Here is a 17,345-nt window from a genome sequence, read left to right as displayed (position 1 = left end):
AAAATGGTTTAAAAGTAGAGGTACACTTCTCATGGCCAGAGACTCTAAAAAGGAACACAGGTTAAGAGAAATAGAAAGACTTAACAATAACTCCAACCATATACAATCATTGCAAAAAAAACAGAAAAGACAAGACCTTCAAAGAACCACTGGGTTAGACTGCATGGAGGCATTTGATTGGTAACGGTACTAGTGACAAGGGATAGGTGCTAGAGGTGTGCTGGGTCCTCGGGCATCCCCATGGATAGCATAAAACATGGGAATTAACCCAGGAGAAGTAGTGGGACTAAAACACAAAATGTGAAAATGGAACCAAGTGATTGTTTTTTCTGTTTTGTGTTTAAATTATGCTTCAGCAAAAGACTTGGTGAGAAGGGAGAATCATTGGCTGGGGAAGGTGGTTCCAGAATGTGAAAGAAAAGACCTTGTTCTGTCCCTCTGTCATCCTCTATCTCTCCAGTGAGAATTTGTCCTAACCTGGAGATGGTAAATCAATTATATGAAAATGTTATCTCACATCAGTGTGGGAGAGAAGACCAAACAAAAACCCATAATCATGTTATTTGAGTTTGCTTCCAGTTCTGAGTTCTGGAAGAATTAGTAGATGAATCTGTGGAATCACCATCAGTCATCTTTGAGAAATCAATAATGGGAAGACTGTCAGAGGGTTAAAAAGGAAGGAGGAAGGGCAAATTCAGAAAAAGAGTGAATAAATCAATAAGCAGGATATATTTCAGTAACTCTCTAGAGTGTTTTTTTTTTTTTTTTTTTTTGAGGTCATGCAAGAGCTTAGAAAGACACAGCACCAATTCATAAAGAATGGATTTCACTAGAGAACATCTCAGCATTAGTTGAACAATTTAGGGAAAAAGTGTAGCCCTGAAGGACTGTGACTTCCATAAGGCATCAGTGACATTACTTGGACTCTTATGGAAAAGAGAAAGTGATAGGAACTGGATGAGAAAGTTGAATATATTCTAAGATAATAGTTTGAAACAAAGTCTGTGTGAGGTGGTCAAGTCAGGTTAAATTTTTATCAGACTTTGGGGAAAAAAATGTAAATAAGCTACAAGATCTTTACATTTTAGAACTGGAAGGAACCATGAAGATGATCTAAGCCTTTTGTTTTATAGGTGAGGAAGCTGAAGCTCACAGGGTGAAGTGACTTTCCAGAATTTATACAGCCAATAAACAGAAAAGCTAAGATGAGAGCCCAATTTCTTGATTTCTCCCAAAGGACTAGACTCTCTCTGGCAATAAGATGATATGACACAGAAAGAGATGTAAATTTCTGGATTCAAGTTAAAGTGACAAAAGTGAACAAAGAAGAAGAAAACTTGGGGGAAAATGAGGTTACAAATGCAAAGTTGCAGTTCAGCACCAGAAATCCAAGGGGAGCTAAAATCAAAGATGGATTTTTGAGGGGTTTACCCCCTTTAGATACTAGTTCACAATTCCTCAAGAGTGAACAGGGATGAACTATCCCATAGTCCCTATTTTCTGAATTACTGTTTGTGGACTGCCCTATTTGGAAGCCTTTTAAAGATCTTTCATATTTTTAATAGTGCTAATATTTTTGTGCCAGCTAGCATTCTAGTTGTTGTAGATGTTTTATCTGCCTTAACTCTCATAACAATCTATGCAGTAGATACTACCATTAGCCCGTGGTACAGATTGAGAAACTGAGAAGCAGAGTTTCTCCAGATCTTGCTAAAGAGCCCAAAGGTGATAGGATTTGGCACTACGGTCACCTTCCCAGACTCAGTCCGTTCTCAATCCAAGCCCTGCACCTCTGTCATATGTGATTCTTCTCACTACACTATGGCAGTGATATATTTCAAGTTATAACATATTTGTCTTTTTTTAAAATTTCTGACTGCATAAACTCCTTGATTTGAGGGCCATGAGTAATCAGTCCTTGTTATCAAAAGTATATATATATATATATATATTTTTTTTTTTTTTTTTTCATTTTTCAGTCTATATTTTCCTGTGGCTCTGTGAGCATTTGCTTTCTGATTGACCATCTTCAGAGATAACAGCAGTTGTCTGAGAATCCACTGGGAAATTTTAACTGTGAGGTTGAAAGCTTCAAGCTATAAATATCATGATCATGTTCGGCTTCATGATTTATGTGAGAAATACAATGACCTTATGGCAAAACCTGTTATTTCCAGGGGCTGGAGAGGCTGCACACAGATTTAACGGAACCCTTTCCCCTATGTGGTGTGTATTAGAGTTTGATATTCAGTGTTTGCACACCTTGGAGTATTCATTTTCTGGCTGGTTTGAATTTATGTAGGACTAGCCATTGCCAGGTTTTCACTGTAACCTGTTAAGTGATAAATATATTATTGATCCTGTTGGCTAAAGGAGAAACTTTTAGGATCCTGGGATGCTGGTCCTGGCCACATACTATCATGCACGTCGCAGATGATATGGTCTAAAATTAAGATTTCTTGTATTATTCTCATTTTTGTAGTTGCCAGCTGGAGTTATTTAGGATGGGCATCACTTGCAGTCATTGTCCAAAACAACTATTGTTACATGTTGTTGAACATCTGACACTGTTTTCCCATTCTTGTCCCTTCCGGAGAAGCTTGGTTCCATGTAGTTTCCTCAATGTGTTATGTTCTGGGTCTATGCATAAAGTTTACTGCAAATGATGTTCTCAAATTTACATTCTTTTTCACATAATGTTCATTCTGCTTAAAATGACCTTTACCACTTTTCTGCTCAGCGAATCCATTCAAGGGTCCCTTCTCTGGGAAACCTTTCTTTATGCCTCACCTCAAGCTGAGTTGGTGCCCTATTATTTGAGACTCTTGTCCTCCATTATGTATTTTCCTCATGGCACAAATCAAAGTATAATAGTGATTTCTAATTGCTAATTCCTCTACTGAAATGAGAACTCTTAAGGACAGGGGATGTGTATTGTTAATTTCTGTTTTCTCGGTGTCTTGCACAGTATAGAAGTGCTCCATGATGTTTGTTAAATGAATGAATTGATGAATGAGTCAGTAGTTTGCTGCTCTCCTATGTAATCTTTTCTATTACAAGCATAGATTTCTGTGGGAAAAAAATAGCTGGCTACCAGCAGGCAATGTAAAGATACTCTCAAACACTATTGATAAATAATTTGCTCTGCATTGTGGATCTTTCACTAATTATGTTCATTCCACTAAAATGAGATGACAGATTAGACATGGAATTGGCTTAGACATTTAGGAATCTGAAGCAAAGGATTTCATACTATAAACACTGATTTCTTCAAATTATCTCTGTGTCACTAACTAGGAGTTTACAAAAGGAAGTCAATATGATATCAACTGCATTGGGCCACTGAACCAATTCCTTTTGGGCTAAGTAACTGTCTTTTCACTCTAAGAGAAGCAAACTAAGAGCCTTATCCATGAAACCTTAATTCTTGAACATCATACACCAAAAGTAGGAGTCCTATAAATGTATATCTAAGGCAGGTTTCAACAAATAAACTGATAGTAAGGTCTGCTGGTAAGGTAAGGTTTTTCTGGAGACAAGTGCTTCCTGTACAAGATACATAAGTAGCCAAACCCCAGAGCTGTCCTTATAGTTGCTTACTTATTCTTTCTTGAGATGTTTAAAAGTTTACTTTTCCAATAACCAGCTGATTGTAGATGGATGCTACTGTAGGCACTGAAACCGTTCTTATGTTGGGAATTTTGAGTTAAAGACAAATTTATTTGGAAGTTTTACTTCTCCTAACATTTTTTTAGCTAGTCAGAGGGACTCTTCTTTTTAGGATTCCAGGTGTCATGCTTCATTTCAATGATGTTCTGGTTATGAGAATGAAAAAGTATGAACTATGGGAAAGAGCTCAGGTAGTCTGTTTCTGAGGTTGTGAAAAGGGAATATGAATAGGAAACTTCAGGGCCGTGTGAGCCTGCACATCAGTCCTGTGGTCACCTTTCCCACTTAGGATATCCATGATGTACCCATTTTTTTTTTTTAAGATTTTATTTATTTATTTGTCAGAGAGAGTGAGCACAGGCAGACAGAGTGGCAGGCAGAGGCAGAGGGAGAAGTGGGACTCGATCCCAGGACGCTGGGATCATGACCTGAGCCGAAGGCAGCCGCTTAACCAACTGAGCCACCCAGGCGTCCCCATGATGTACCCATTTGAAACACAAGCTTTCTGCCTTCTGTGATGGCACAATGCCAGATATTTTTTTTTTTCAACAGAAGACAAAAAGGGGTGTACAGATTTAGAATCCGGTAGAAACAGATTACCTACTCAAATGATTGTCCATTCACAAGGATGCTTTTCAGCACTTTCATTGTCATTGGCTTCTGAGGCTGTGCTAATATATTAAAGGGAATGACAATGACTGATTTTTATGTGGATCTGTACTTACCTAAGAGTTCCAGATGGTGAGAGGTATCAAATGCTTACTTTCCCAGAGAAGTGCGGTCTACGGCACTGAAGTATATACATTTGAAAAATAACTCCTTATGGCTGTCCTGGGAGTTAGGAGACTCAATAATAGACTCCATGGGTTTGCCTTTGTATCCTTTGCTATTCACTTATCTCTTTGGGTCTGTTTTCTAAGAATAAGTCTATAACTTTAATTGTTTTATCACATGTGCAATGCTGAAAGCTTTGTTTCATTCTTTTAATTACATGATTATATATAAGCCTGGAAGAGAAACAGTGAGTGCTGCACTTTGAACCATCTGCTGCCTCATAACACATGTTATTACATAAAGCAGGTTCTAAAAGTTGTGATGGTAAGAGACCTCAGTGACCCCTCTATTCCAAAGGATAGAGTTGCACTGTTAAGTACAAAATCCCAGATTGGCTTGTATTTTAAACTGCAACTGGAGGTGGTGTAGAGTTGAGAAACTGCCTGAGGAATTCAAGCTGTTCACATCACATGAGTTATCTGCCCATAAAGGATGCCAATCATATTATTATGGAAAGGATTAGTCATTTTTTTTTTTTTTTTTTGGACCACACTACCTGCAGCACATCTGGGAACATTTTGCATGGAAACAGTTGACTGCAGCCCATGTCGGAAGGCCAGAGATTAATCTGGATTTAGGAAATCACATAATAGAGTGTAGCAAAGTTTACTCAGTATAATCTGCGAAAGTCACTAACTCTTACATGCTGTGGCCACACTAGGCAAAGGTTCATATTGCCTTTCCCATTCAACAGCATGACTCAATCCCCATGATTTTGTATAGATAGTCCAGACAAAGGATTCCTTATTCATGGCAAAAACTTACAAAAATGGCTTGAAGCTAACCTGATTTCTAACCTGATATCTAACCTCCTGAAATCACTGCACTCAACACCTGTGGTTTACAACCTAGACAGTAATACACTTTCATTTTCTTCATTTGTGACAAAGGGATTTATGAATAGAAAGTTTATCCATTTTGACATCTCATAACTGAAATGATATGCAGACCACATAGGATCCCTTAAGTCACATTTTTTTTTTTTCAGGAGACTAGCATTATAAGACACGTCAGGTTTCTCATCATGACAGTGGCAGTCTGCATTGGGCAGGTATCTGTCTTGCTCCCTTACTAACAAGGCACTATCTCAGGAATAACTTTGTTTCCACTCTGACTTGGGAAGTACTCAGAAAAAGAACCAGAAGGCATTTGCTCACAGAATCAGTCTGCATCTGATTTTTGCTCCCTTTTCCCTCCGTGAGTGTATTTTCAAGAGCAGTCATGGAATCAAATTCATTTGAGTTCCAGGCATTGACAGTGGGATCAAAAGGTCTATGTCAGATCTGGTCCACAGTATATTGATGTTTGCCAGCTACACTTGCAAAAATGTGGTTCCCAGGAAGACCTGACACCAACAGACCTGTTAGAAGCATGTCCTTTAATACCTTGGGTATTTATTTTTGACAATGCCTGATGAGGGTCTAACAGAAGCACAAGTTGCACTGAAGTATATTTTCTGTGACCCGGAAGTTACTTGTATCACAATATGACAAATATGGCCTTACCAATAAGAAAGACGTTTCTACTCTTGTGGTTTTTAACCAAAGGCCAAAGTTGTTGATATGCTTGAGGGGAGCTGAGGGCTATCGCCTAATTTAAAAAAAAAGGTCAATATTTACTTCTGAGGCCCTGGGGCAATAATTTAGGGCGGAAGATTCTATGCCATATTATGTGTAGCAAATAGAACTGTGTTATCCATGGTTTCTCTGTTCCTTCAACAGAGCTGTCAGAGATGAAAGCAAATAGTGTAATGGTTCAGTGCACAGCGTTGGAATCAAACAGGCCAGCATTTGGAACTCCAGTTCCTTTCCTCACTAGCTGCATGAACTTAGGCAAATTATTTTAACTATTGAGCTTCAGTTTTCCCACCTGTAGAAAGGAAATAATAGTAGTCCTTTACTTGAAAAGTTACATGAGGATGTAGTGATAGCACATATGAAGTACTTAACCCACTCGCTGGCACTTAGTAAGGGCTCAAAAAGTGATAGAGATGCTGATAATTTTTCACCCTAAAGTCATTCATCCAGCAAACTTTGATCAGTGCCAATGGTACCAGGCAGTATTCTAAAATTTAGGTTTCTGTGATGAGTAATGTACTCCTACTATATTCCAAGAAATTAGAGTCTGGTACGAGACAAGGAAACATTACCAAGGTTTAAGATTTTGAGGTACATGTATACAAACTTAAACAAAAGACAGGTGAAGGAGCAACTCATGATGATACTCATATAAGTCATGGCAGACTCCCGTAGAGAGGAGACATTTAGCCTTGATCTTGAAGGGTCAGTGAAATTTTGCTAGAGAAAGGAAAGGAAGTTTTAAGGCAGAAGGAAGAATTTGGACACCAAGAAGTATTTGTTTTAATAGTTTAATTCAGTATTGTTGGGGCAACCAGTGCTCTGCAAGATTTAGTAAACGGTAAAGAAGAATAGAGGGACTGTGGCTAGACTGCTATGTGTTTTATATGCTATGCTAAAGATTTTGGACTTTATTCTTTAAAAGATAAAAAGCTATTAAAATTCTTAATTAAGGGAATGGCTTGATCAAAGTTGTGTTTTCAAAAGGCCGTAGTGGATGATATCCAACTTAAAAAGAAAGAGTCAGGGAAGGATGATGAAAAGGACAAAACTTGCATTCCAGCCTTGGCTGTGAGTTCATGTAATCCTAGTAATGATGAATAAATTCGTACTAGGAATATCAAGATTGGAGGTGTAAAGAAAAGTTTGAGTCCACTTAAAATTGTTTTATTTGATTGGTAGTAATTACTCAAATACTTAGTCCCCTTTGTTATCCTGTTCATGTCATTACGGGTCACTTGAATTCCTTTTGGAAGGAAGCAGGTCATACATAATATTGGTTGTTGAACAGTATAGAAAGGCTGAAGAACTTTCAAATCCCTGGAAGCATCTCAGAAAAGTGAACATTAAGATTTTCTTGAATGTGGAAATGAAAATTGAGAGTCAGTTAAATAGCCGTCAGTAGAAGTTGAAATTTGCTGGATGGCATCAACCTTTGTTTATTGTTGCGTTTCTTTAAATCTGGTTCTCAGTGACATTCCTTACAACTACTGTGTAAGCATAGGTAGTCTGTGCTTAATACAAACATACAGTTTTCACTTCTATGGAAAGTTACTTTTCTATAGAAAAATTCAGAACACATTGTAGATTATGTGTTCAGTCACATCTGTTTTCCACATTGGGAAAGCTTAATTGCCCAGTTTGTGTTCTGTGAGGCCTCACTGTGAACCTGATGGCAGCTACCCAAGCTGGAGGCATGGTGCCTGGGAGAAACCAACTCGTCCCAGGGATGCATGCCCTACACATTCAACCCTATTAAGTGATGGCAAATGTTTCAAGATGCTTTGCCATTCTGACCACTTGGCAAGGAAATCTGGTCTATATTTGGAATATAATTTTTGAAAGTGTTGATTCTATTGTATTCTCCCCTGTGTTGCTGGTTCCCTCTGTTGGAAGGTAAAGTCAGAGCTGGCAAGAATCAAGACTTTGTCACTAGTAACAGAGGGATTTCCATTATATACCAGGTGGTGATGTCGAAAATAGCAACACCACAATTTTGGTGTCCAAAGTCCTACTGATATACTGCCTGGAGTATCAACGTTTGCTTAGAGTTAAACTGCAAGTGTTTTTGGAACACTATTCTTAGATTTCCAAAGTCCATTAATTAGAAAAATGCTCCTTACATTTTCACCTGCATTTTTCATAGATCAGTAAAAGCACTTCTACTACATTAAATCAATGAAATTTCATTATTATAAACTGCTAAGTGTTGGCTCCTTCCATATTGAAATACTGAGCTTTATGTATATTGATCCATTTAAAAGGCACATGTTTAATTGTATTTGAAAAGAGAATTTTGTATTGTTAAAGCAAAGTCATATCTCAGGTTTAGCTAAAGGAGTCCTATTTCAATTAGCTTAGTTCTTCATCTATCTCATAGTATAAAACACCTGCTGTACATCAGGAATGTCTGCATTCCTTGCTTGTCATCCTATAACCTCCTCCATGTGGCCACAATACAAGCTGGTTCTCAGCCATGGGCCATTCTGTTGCCCAGTGGATGTTGGTCCTGATGGCATTTGTTTCTCACAAGAGTAGTTTCCAAATAAACACATGACAGAAGGGGAATTAATTAAGGACTAAATTAACCCTAAAGCCAAGGGAAAAAACAGTACATCTTAGATAATTACCTCTGGTGAAAAATTTCTATGATGTCACAGTGTTAACAAAAACATTTTAAAAACTGCTTTTGCCTCCTTCCCTATGAAAAAGTCCTTGAACAGTGTTGTCCTTTTCTTGGAGGAGAGGAAGCAGGAGCAATGAGGGGAGGTTTCAAAACAATCAGCTCTGTGAGATTGCTTTAGAATGAAAAGTCTAGAAAGGAAATAAATAAAAAGATGGTATCTGAGATGACTTTTGAGTTGGAGTTTTCTGAAGCTTAGGCTATGTGTTTGGATGATCAGGATAGAGTATGGGAGGCAGCAGGCTGTGGGGATCCTAATGTTGATTCCAGTACTTGCAGAGTGGAAAAACTTTAACTTGGTGCCTGACCTTTATGACCCTCAGTTCCCCTAGGAATTATTTCTCTTGGACTGGAGCTGTTAAAAGTTAAAAACAAAAAAAGCTAACAGATTATTATACTATCAGTAATAATATATGCTAAAATCTAAAATGTTAAATGCTCATTATGTGTGAAGCACTATTTTTTGTGGATTTTATGTATTTTCTCATTCATTTAATTCCTACGATAAGCTGGTAAGGGAGTGCTATTAATATCTCCATTTTAGACATGAGGAAAGAGGCAATGAAGGCTTAAATAAATCCTCATCAGTCTACATGTAGAGTTTTAAATCAGTGAGCTGAAATTTTTCAAGAAAGGCATGATAAAAATGTGTAGTTGTAACATATCTGTGCTATGATCACTATAGCTGCAATATTAAGCTTACTAATGAAACTCTCATCTTTCCTTTTGTGCTGAAAGACACACTAAAGATGGATTCCTCAATGGATCTCTAAAGTTGTCACTCTGCTTTTCTTGAGGATAGGGTTATGTTTCCTTCTCTTTTGCATTAGCGGTGCACATAGTATGTGGTGCTCTGATGACTCTGTGCGCGGAGAGACTATGTAGAACTAGATTGGACTAGGGACGCAGTCCTTACTATATCTGGAGTGGCCCTGGGTGCCCAGCTTCTAAGGACAAGTGAAGTAGAACCCCTAGAGCTGCTCTCAAATCAAGGCATCTTTTGTGGCACATGTGTGGGCAGTGGAGGAGGGGAGAATGGGGGAAGACCTTTGTCCCACATGCTCACTTTGCTGCATCATCTTTCTTTTGCATCAAACCCAGGTTTTCAGCTGTCAGAAAATGCTTATTTTGAACTTATGAACATCTAGATTGATCTAGAATAGGTGGGTCATAGCTGTGACCCACCAATCCAAGATTTGTTTAGGGATTTTCAATCTTTTGGACATGTAGTAGGTTATCATCCTGTTAATTCTCTCATTTCATTAAAAAAAAGTTTATTTTCAGCCTGGTCCTAAGTGCCCTTGGTACAAAGGCTAAAGGATGTGTTTCCTAAACTCAGGTGGCTTATAGTTTGGTGGAAGAAAAGATATGCAAATAAACAATTATACTTAATAAGATAGTAGCAGGGGGGTGTTTATGTAGTGGGAACTTGGGAAAGGTTTCTCAAGAAGGGTAGGGTTGGAACTGAGAACTGAGAACTGAAGGCAAGGCCTGCAGAGAGCTAAAGAACATTACATTCCAGGTGGAAGAAATGCTGTGTTCTCTTTTTCATGAAAGAATGTGCAGATGGTATCTCAGAGACTATGAAAAAGTGACTTTCCAAGGAGACTTCAGAAATAGGCTTTCTGTTTACACTGATCTGAATGTCTTTTTCCTGCTCACATCCATTCCTTCCTGCTCATTCTGTTATTCTCTCTAGTCTCCTAGGGCTTACGATGTCAAGTGATACTCGGGTCCTTTTCTGGTCCCTGTTTTATGTATGGATTTGATATTTCCTATCCAGGAAATAGTGATATTTGCTTATCCAGGCCTCAGGGCCTTGTAAGATGTCTATTTTTAAATTTTATTTTATATTCTCTCTTCTCCACATTAGCTAGACTCTACACAACAGTGTTCTTGATACTCCTGAAATGTAAATGCTTAATAGATGCTTATTTTCTGATAAAAAATGATTTTATGAGAGTCCTAGTTGAATATGTAGGTAATTGAGATGCTCGATTCACTGAGCTCATAGAAGTACTACCATAATCAAGTGAAATAACAATCGACTGGGCTTCATCAAAGTGATCCTGACAGAAAAGAGCCTGTTATTTATTTTGCTTCATGTTTTAGATACTACTTCCCTTTGTAATCCTTTATATCCCAATAGTAGAGTATTTTGCTTGTACAGCATGTAATTATAAAAATGAAGAAATGCCCTTAAATGCCATATAGTTCACATACCAATATGTTGCTTCATTCTCCTCAAAAATGGGTGTTTTGCATGAGTAATTCCAATGACAGAAGACTCACTTCCTCATATTCCCTGCTCTTTCATTTCTAGGACATCTCCCTTAAGTTGGCCCTAAATGCGCCTTGTTCTAGGTCAGTGATTGCCAGTGGGGAAGGGCCATAACTTTGTGATTTGGCAAGGCATGGACACATTTTTGGATGTCACAACTTCACAACTTGGGATGCTGCTGGCATCCAGTCTAGTGGGTGGAGGTCAGTGATGCTGTAACCCTCCCCCAAAGCATAGGGGCAGCTCCGGCCCAATAGTGCCAATGCCAAGAAACTCTGCTCTTGATTCACCTTATTTATCTGTGGAATAAGTATAATTTTTTCCATCCCACTGCCTGTCTGATACTTGGACACAGTTAACTGCATGAAGGCTCTTGTATCTCCAAGTCCTTCGACTGTTTTTCTAATGCTGTTATAATAAAACCAGCAATTCATGTGTGACTCTTCCCAAAGCATTAAAATGTAAAGGAGGGAAGCCTTGAGGGAGAGCAGTACTTCAGACAAACTGACCTGTGGTGGGCCACGTTCACACTGTGGACGTGGGTGGAGGAAAAATAGAGTGTGTCTTGATGTGCTGTCCCCCTCGCCCCATCTAGATAAAATCTGCAAAGGATTTAGTCTAAGGAATTATTCTTGTCAGAGACATGATGTGAGCAACGCATGGCATGTCCAAATCCATGTCATGATAAACAAGAATGTTATAAAGACCCTCTCCCACGGTAAGAGAGGTCCTAGGATGTGGGTATTGCTAAAAATTCTGTTAAAGCACCTGACTATCCCACGCATGAGAAAGAGGAAGTGAAATGCTCTCAACACTCTCTTCCGTCCTTTCTCTGAGCTCACCTTGTAGATGCCATCTCATCCATGTCCCCATTTGTTGTGGGGTCACTTTAACCCTCAAAGACACTACTGGGTCAATTTATACCTGTCATTTCAGTTAAAATGTGACTGGTTGGCAAGAAAGACTGAAAAAATGATACAGCCTCTGAAGAGGAGTGAGGAACATTTTTTGGAAGGATTCAAGGGATGTTTTTGAATGGAGAATTGAGAAGCTCTAACTACAGTCTATTTAAAAAGGCGCAAACATAAACAGTGCTTCAAAATGAGTACCATATAGACAACGGCCCGCTAAAGGCAACCAGTCTGATCCTCCTCTTGAATAAATACGGTTTTCCCTCGAAGTGTGTGGACTGCAGGCTTATAGAGAAGAGCAGCATCATCTTAAAAATGCTTTGAAAAGAAACCGATTCACCAGAGGGGGTGAATAGACCCCATGTATGTTTGCTAATAAAGAAGGATTTTTGATGCTAGCTTTCATTGATTATCCAGTTAAGAAATCAATACTGTTGTTTCATAAAAAGGACAACCACAGAGTAGTTTGCACTGCTTAATAAGAATGTTGGGAAAACAATTATTAAGGTCTTCATCCATGGTGATACAGCTTAACTCAGCAAATCATTAAGAATTTCCCTTTTCAGACAGTTTTTACTCCCTGCAAACAATGCCTATTGTATGAGTTAGCTCAGTAGGAGGCATCTCCTCTGCTGACTTCTGGAGAGTTCTTTTCCGTTAGTGAGGAGATAATGAAAGAAGAGGAAGCTGGAGAGAAAGCATCTCCTGGAGCAATCCCACCAATAAAATAATCTAGGCTCACATGGGGAGATTATTATCATTCTCTCTCTCACCAGGCAATTTTGTGACAGAAAACTGTGCATTAGTTTGGGACTGGGCACTACAATTAGACAATAGAAGTTTTTAGCTGTGGTGGATTCGTGATAGTACATTTCTACTACAGCTTAACCTCCTTTTCTCCCTCTGCTCAGTTCAAGCAAATATACTTTCCAATAAATATTCAGGGAGTCAGAAGTAGTTAAAAATAGATTGCAGTGTTGACTGACGTGAATGAATCTTTGTGGACAGCTACACACTGTCACCACAGTTACCAGACACCAGGGTTAATGATGAGATTCCAGTCCAGGATCAGTAGGTAAGTGTGGGGGTACCTTGAAAAAGCCACTCTCCTAAAATGTTTTCTTCCTTAATGTACTAGAGTGCTTTCAATTCACCATTAGAAATGTATCACTTTGGATTGCCTTCGACTATATGTTTTAAAATTCTTATTAAAAGGTTTGTTTCAAATATGTAATACACTTTAATTCTTAGGTCTATAGTTAAGAGCCCTCTAGGACCTCTCTTCATTCACTCTGCCTAGCTGAAAGCAAGGCCCTGTGGGGAAGGATCCCTTGGAAGGTTGTCTGGAATCTAGTGTGTATACATATGGCTCCTCCTCCTAGCTTACTTTGGATGGGACCAGTGTGTAGTCTAGTCAGATCCTGAGTATTCAGGACACCAGGAGGTGTCCTTTTAGGAGGGAATGAAGCTTTCTCTGTACTTCCTCTCCAGCTCACCCCATTACTTCTGTCAAGGCCTTTTTCTCTGGCACACAAACATTTGCCACCAATATTCTAATTGGCCTCCAGCATCTCATTCATAATGTGGCCCACATAGCCTTTCTTCAGTGGAACTGTCATTCTATCAGTGTTCCTCAAAGCCTTTCTAAATGTCGTTTCTGACCTTGTGAGCCACATGAACACATTCTAAATTATAGTTACTGTTATTTCATAGAAGTATTGTACCTGGAGTCAGATCTTAAGTTCCTTGAGGCGAAGGCTGTGTTCTCTCTTACTTTAGTGGTCTTTCTACCTTTGTTGAAGTGTAGGACACGCAGAAGGGGATATATACGGATTGATTTGATGCTAAAATACATGGGGTTCCAACAGTGATTTGGCCATGGGGAGAGCCGTGGAGTTGGTTTTAGGTATGGCTCTTCCACTGACTTCCTATCATTGTGGGGACATAATAGTCACCATTTATTGAATCTTTTAGTGTTTTGGTGAGGCATTTCCCACAGATACTCTAAATTTTTCCTCTCAACAACTTGTCAAGATAAATGCTATTTTGCTTATTTTATAGGTGAGCTAGTAAATGATGGAGTTGGAATTAAAACCCAAGTCTTTCTGGTGCCAAAATTGATATCCTTTTCATTATAGTGTGATAGTTTTGGTTTCCTTATTTACACTATGGAGACAGAACCTATATCAGCATTTGTGACTTGATGGTGATATTGACCAGATGAATGAAATAATAAGCCAGGTCCTTTGATGATTAAGAAGTGGCTTCTTGGGGCGCCTGGGTGGCTCAGTGGGTTAAGCCGCTGCCTTCGGCTCAGGTCATGATCCCAGGTCCTGGGTTCGAGCCCCACATCGGGCTTTCTGCTCAGCAGGGAGCCTGCTTCCTCCTCTCTCTCTGCCTGCCTCTCTGCTTACTTGTGATTTCTCTCTGTCAAATAAATAAATAAAATCTTTAAAAAAAAAAAAAAAAAAAAAAAAAAAAAAAAAAAAAAAAAAGAAGTGGCTTCTTCCCTTGTGAACTTGTACAGGATTTTAATAGCCCATTTTTTTTTTTTTCTAAAACAATCTGCCCTTTTTTTGAGGAGTACATAGGTAGTAAATGAATAACATTAGATTTAAAAAAATCTATTGGCCTGGCACAGTTTGTTAATTACTTTGGATAAATAGTTATTTACACATCTGCTATAGAATGTTATTTACTGCACTGGGAGAAACTAAGGTCAGAAAAGCGTATATGTAATCCCTTACCAGTGCTAATATTGAGTATAACATAAAATTTATAAAATGGTTGACACTTATTTGGTGAAATTATTATTGAAAGATGACAGATACATATTTTTAATTCTCTCTTCTCAAATAGCATATCCCATCTCTTCTGATCCAAGAATAGAAATAGTGGCAAAATTAACATAATATGCTTTGAGATGTGTAATATTTTCTATCCACCTAATGAAGTCAAACGGTGTTTATGAAAAACCAATTATCCTAATTACTCATAATATGAGGGTGTGTTCTGAAGAAGGAAAGAAATTTGAAGTACCTCATTTAGAACAGCACAGAATTTTAAATGCAAGGAATCTGTGAGATAGAAATAAGGTTATTCCAATGCAAATAGAGCCAATTTCAGTGGTTTGTGACATATAAAGACATGAATGTAATCTGACTTCCTTTAGTTCTTGTGGCTTTGATTATAGTAATTTGGTAGGACACAAAGTACATGACTTAGAATCTTGGATTTTTATTACTGTGACACAAAATATTGAACTGCAACTAACATACAGGAATCATATGGGACAATTGAAAGAGCACAAAAGTACGCACGATCTGAGTTCTAGTTTTTGAGCTACCTACCGATGGGTGTTTTCATGAAACCAGTCTTTCTGGGGCTTGGGAAAGTGTCAACTTTGAGTTAGACAATTTCTTAATTGTTTTCTATCTCTAAAGTTCTGTGACCCTAAAAGTGAGCATTGCTAGAGTTTGAATAATATGTTCCTTCTTTTTCCAACAAAAGTAAGAGAACCGGTTATCATCTTTCTCTCTAATTTAAGTTGCATGCTGAATTGTTCCCTTTTTTTCTTTATGGTAGTCATTTGTGGCTTTTCTGTGTACATTTTCAGATTTACACCATGAGAAATTGTTGACGATTTATCTCTGAACAAAATGATGCCTTAGTAAAAAACTAGTATAAAAAAATAGAGTTTAGATGTTATTTCTTCTTGTGACAGATTATATCGATGGATTCAAATCACCACACCACCTTATTCACACATCCTTTGGTGATATAACTTTGCAGCACTTGTGCTGTGGGCAGGACACATTTCTCTGCTTCTTGACTCTGGGCTGAGCCATGTCTGTTGCTTTGGCTAATGGGCTGCTAGCAGATATGACACAAGCAGGAGCCTGGAAGGGGAATGTGTAGTGAAGTTTGCATTCCCTTGCACCTCTGCCATGTCCCTGAGAAGAACTTGTTTGGGCTAGCCCACTGATTCGAGGTGGAGGGTAAGGGACAACCTAGAGTATAGCCACCAATAGCTGAACCCCACCTCAATCAACTCATTCCAGTTGATCTTCAGAATTACAAACTATAATAATAAATAATTGTTGTTTTAAGTCATTCAATTCTGGAGTAGTTTGCTATGCTATAGTAGCTACCTGATACACTTCTAAACAATTTTCATTGCTAGAGAAATGTTCCTTCTGCAAACCTGTCTTATAAAATACCCAAAGAAGTCATCAGTTACATTGTTAATATTATCCATTAATGAAATCATTAGAATTTTTTCTTTATGTTTCCCTGGGACAAAAAACCAAAGAGACATAGCATTTAAGCAATAGCACTGGCCTATCTTACCTGTATGGAAACACTGCTGTATGAGCCACCAATGACCCCTGCAATGAGCAGAGGGATATTTTCTTGAATGGCGTAGGATCCATCAGGACACATATACTCAGCTTCATCCACTTTAGTCAAAGATGCCCTGACAAATTCCAGCGATTGCTCTAATGCATAGGTATCCCTTGAACATGTATCCAAAATGTGTACACCCAACTTAACTCCTGGCAGCAAGTAATTGTCTTTGTTGATTTCATCAATAGCAAACAACATGGCTTCCAGGCGTTGAATTCCTCGGTCTTCATTGATTCGTCCACATTCTTCAGTTCCAGTGCCTTTTTCATTAATAGGAAACAGACCCCCTAAAACAAGGTCACCTTCTATTTTAATCTCTCTCCTCAGAAAGTTATGGTCTCCTAAAGAGAGTAAAAATCCCTTTGAAAACAAAGCTAACGTAAGAACTTGGAGTCTCGTCAACATCTTCATGAATCCTGTTTCTGTACCTCTGGGAGATATCAATGGATGAAGCCAATGTTGCCCGCTAGTCCTCCTCTCTCATTTCCAAACTGGATCTTTGGCCTGTCCTTCAAACAAGGGAGGAACAGACTAACAGAGCCTGTCCCCAAATTCCTAAGGAGATAAAAATTATATGAATAAAAATAGTAAAGAAAACAACAGTGATTACATGGATGGCCCCCAATCAGACCTTTGAAGGGATCATGACTCAAGTTAACATTTAGCAAACACATACTGCACTACTGCACCACGCCTGCACCAGGCACTCTCTCACAGATACCCTCACCCAGTCCTTACAACATGTGATGACATAGAGTTCAGTGCTTCCATCTCCCAGAAAGGGATCCCAAGGACTAAAGAGGTAAAGTGACTTGACAAAGTGTACCTAGAATGGAGGTAGTGTTTAGACTCCGGTTTTCCAAATGCCAAGTTCAGTACTCAATCTACTCAGTCATTGACTTTGCTGTTGGTAGGGCAGTAACTTGGATATGAGTCTTGATCCCTTCTCTTTCAGTTCCATTTACATTCCACCCCTTTTTATT

General features: G+C 38.6%; 1 protein-coding gene across 2 annotated transcripts in view; it reads right to left on the bottom strand.

Moving 5' to 3' along the window:
- GRM3 (glutamate metabotropic receptor 3) overlaps positions 1-16,913 on the bottom strand; it is a 96,841-nt gene extending 79,928 nt beyond the window's left edge. For both annotated transcript variants that reach the window (XM_047695768.1, XM_047695769.1), the window contains exon 1: positions 16,306-16,913. In XM_047695768.1, the coding sequence (XP_047551724.1) occupies positions 16,306-16,773 (468 nt within the window). In that variant the 5' untranslated portion in view covers positions 16,774-16,913. The remainder of the gene's footprint in view (positions 1-16,305) is intronic.
- Between the last annotated feature and the right edge of the window lie 432 nt (positions 16,914-17,345).

Source organism: Lutra lutra, chromosome 11, assembly GCF_902655055.1.
Source record: "Lutra lutra chromosome 11, mLutLut1.2, whole genome shotgun sequence".
Taxonomy (NCBI): Eukaryota; Metazoa; Chordata; class Mammalia; order Carnivora; family Mustelidae; genus Lutra; species Lutra lutra.
The sequence above is the reverse complement of the archived record's forward strand: the minus strand, read 5'-3'. Positions and strand labels throughout refer to the sequence as shown.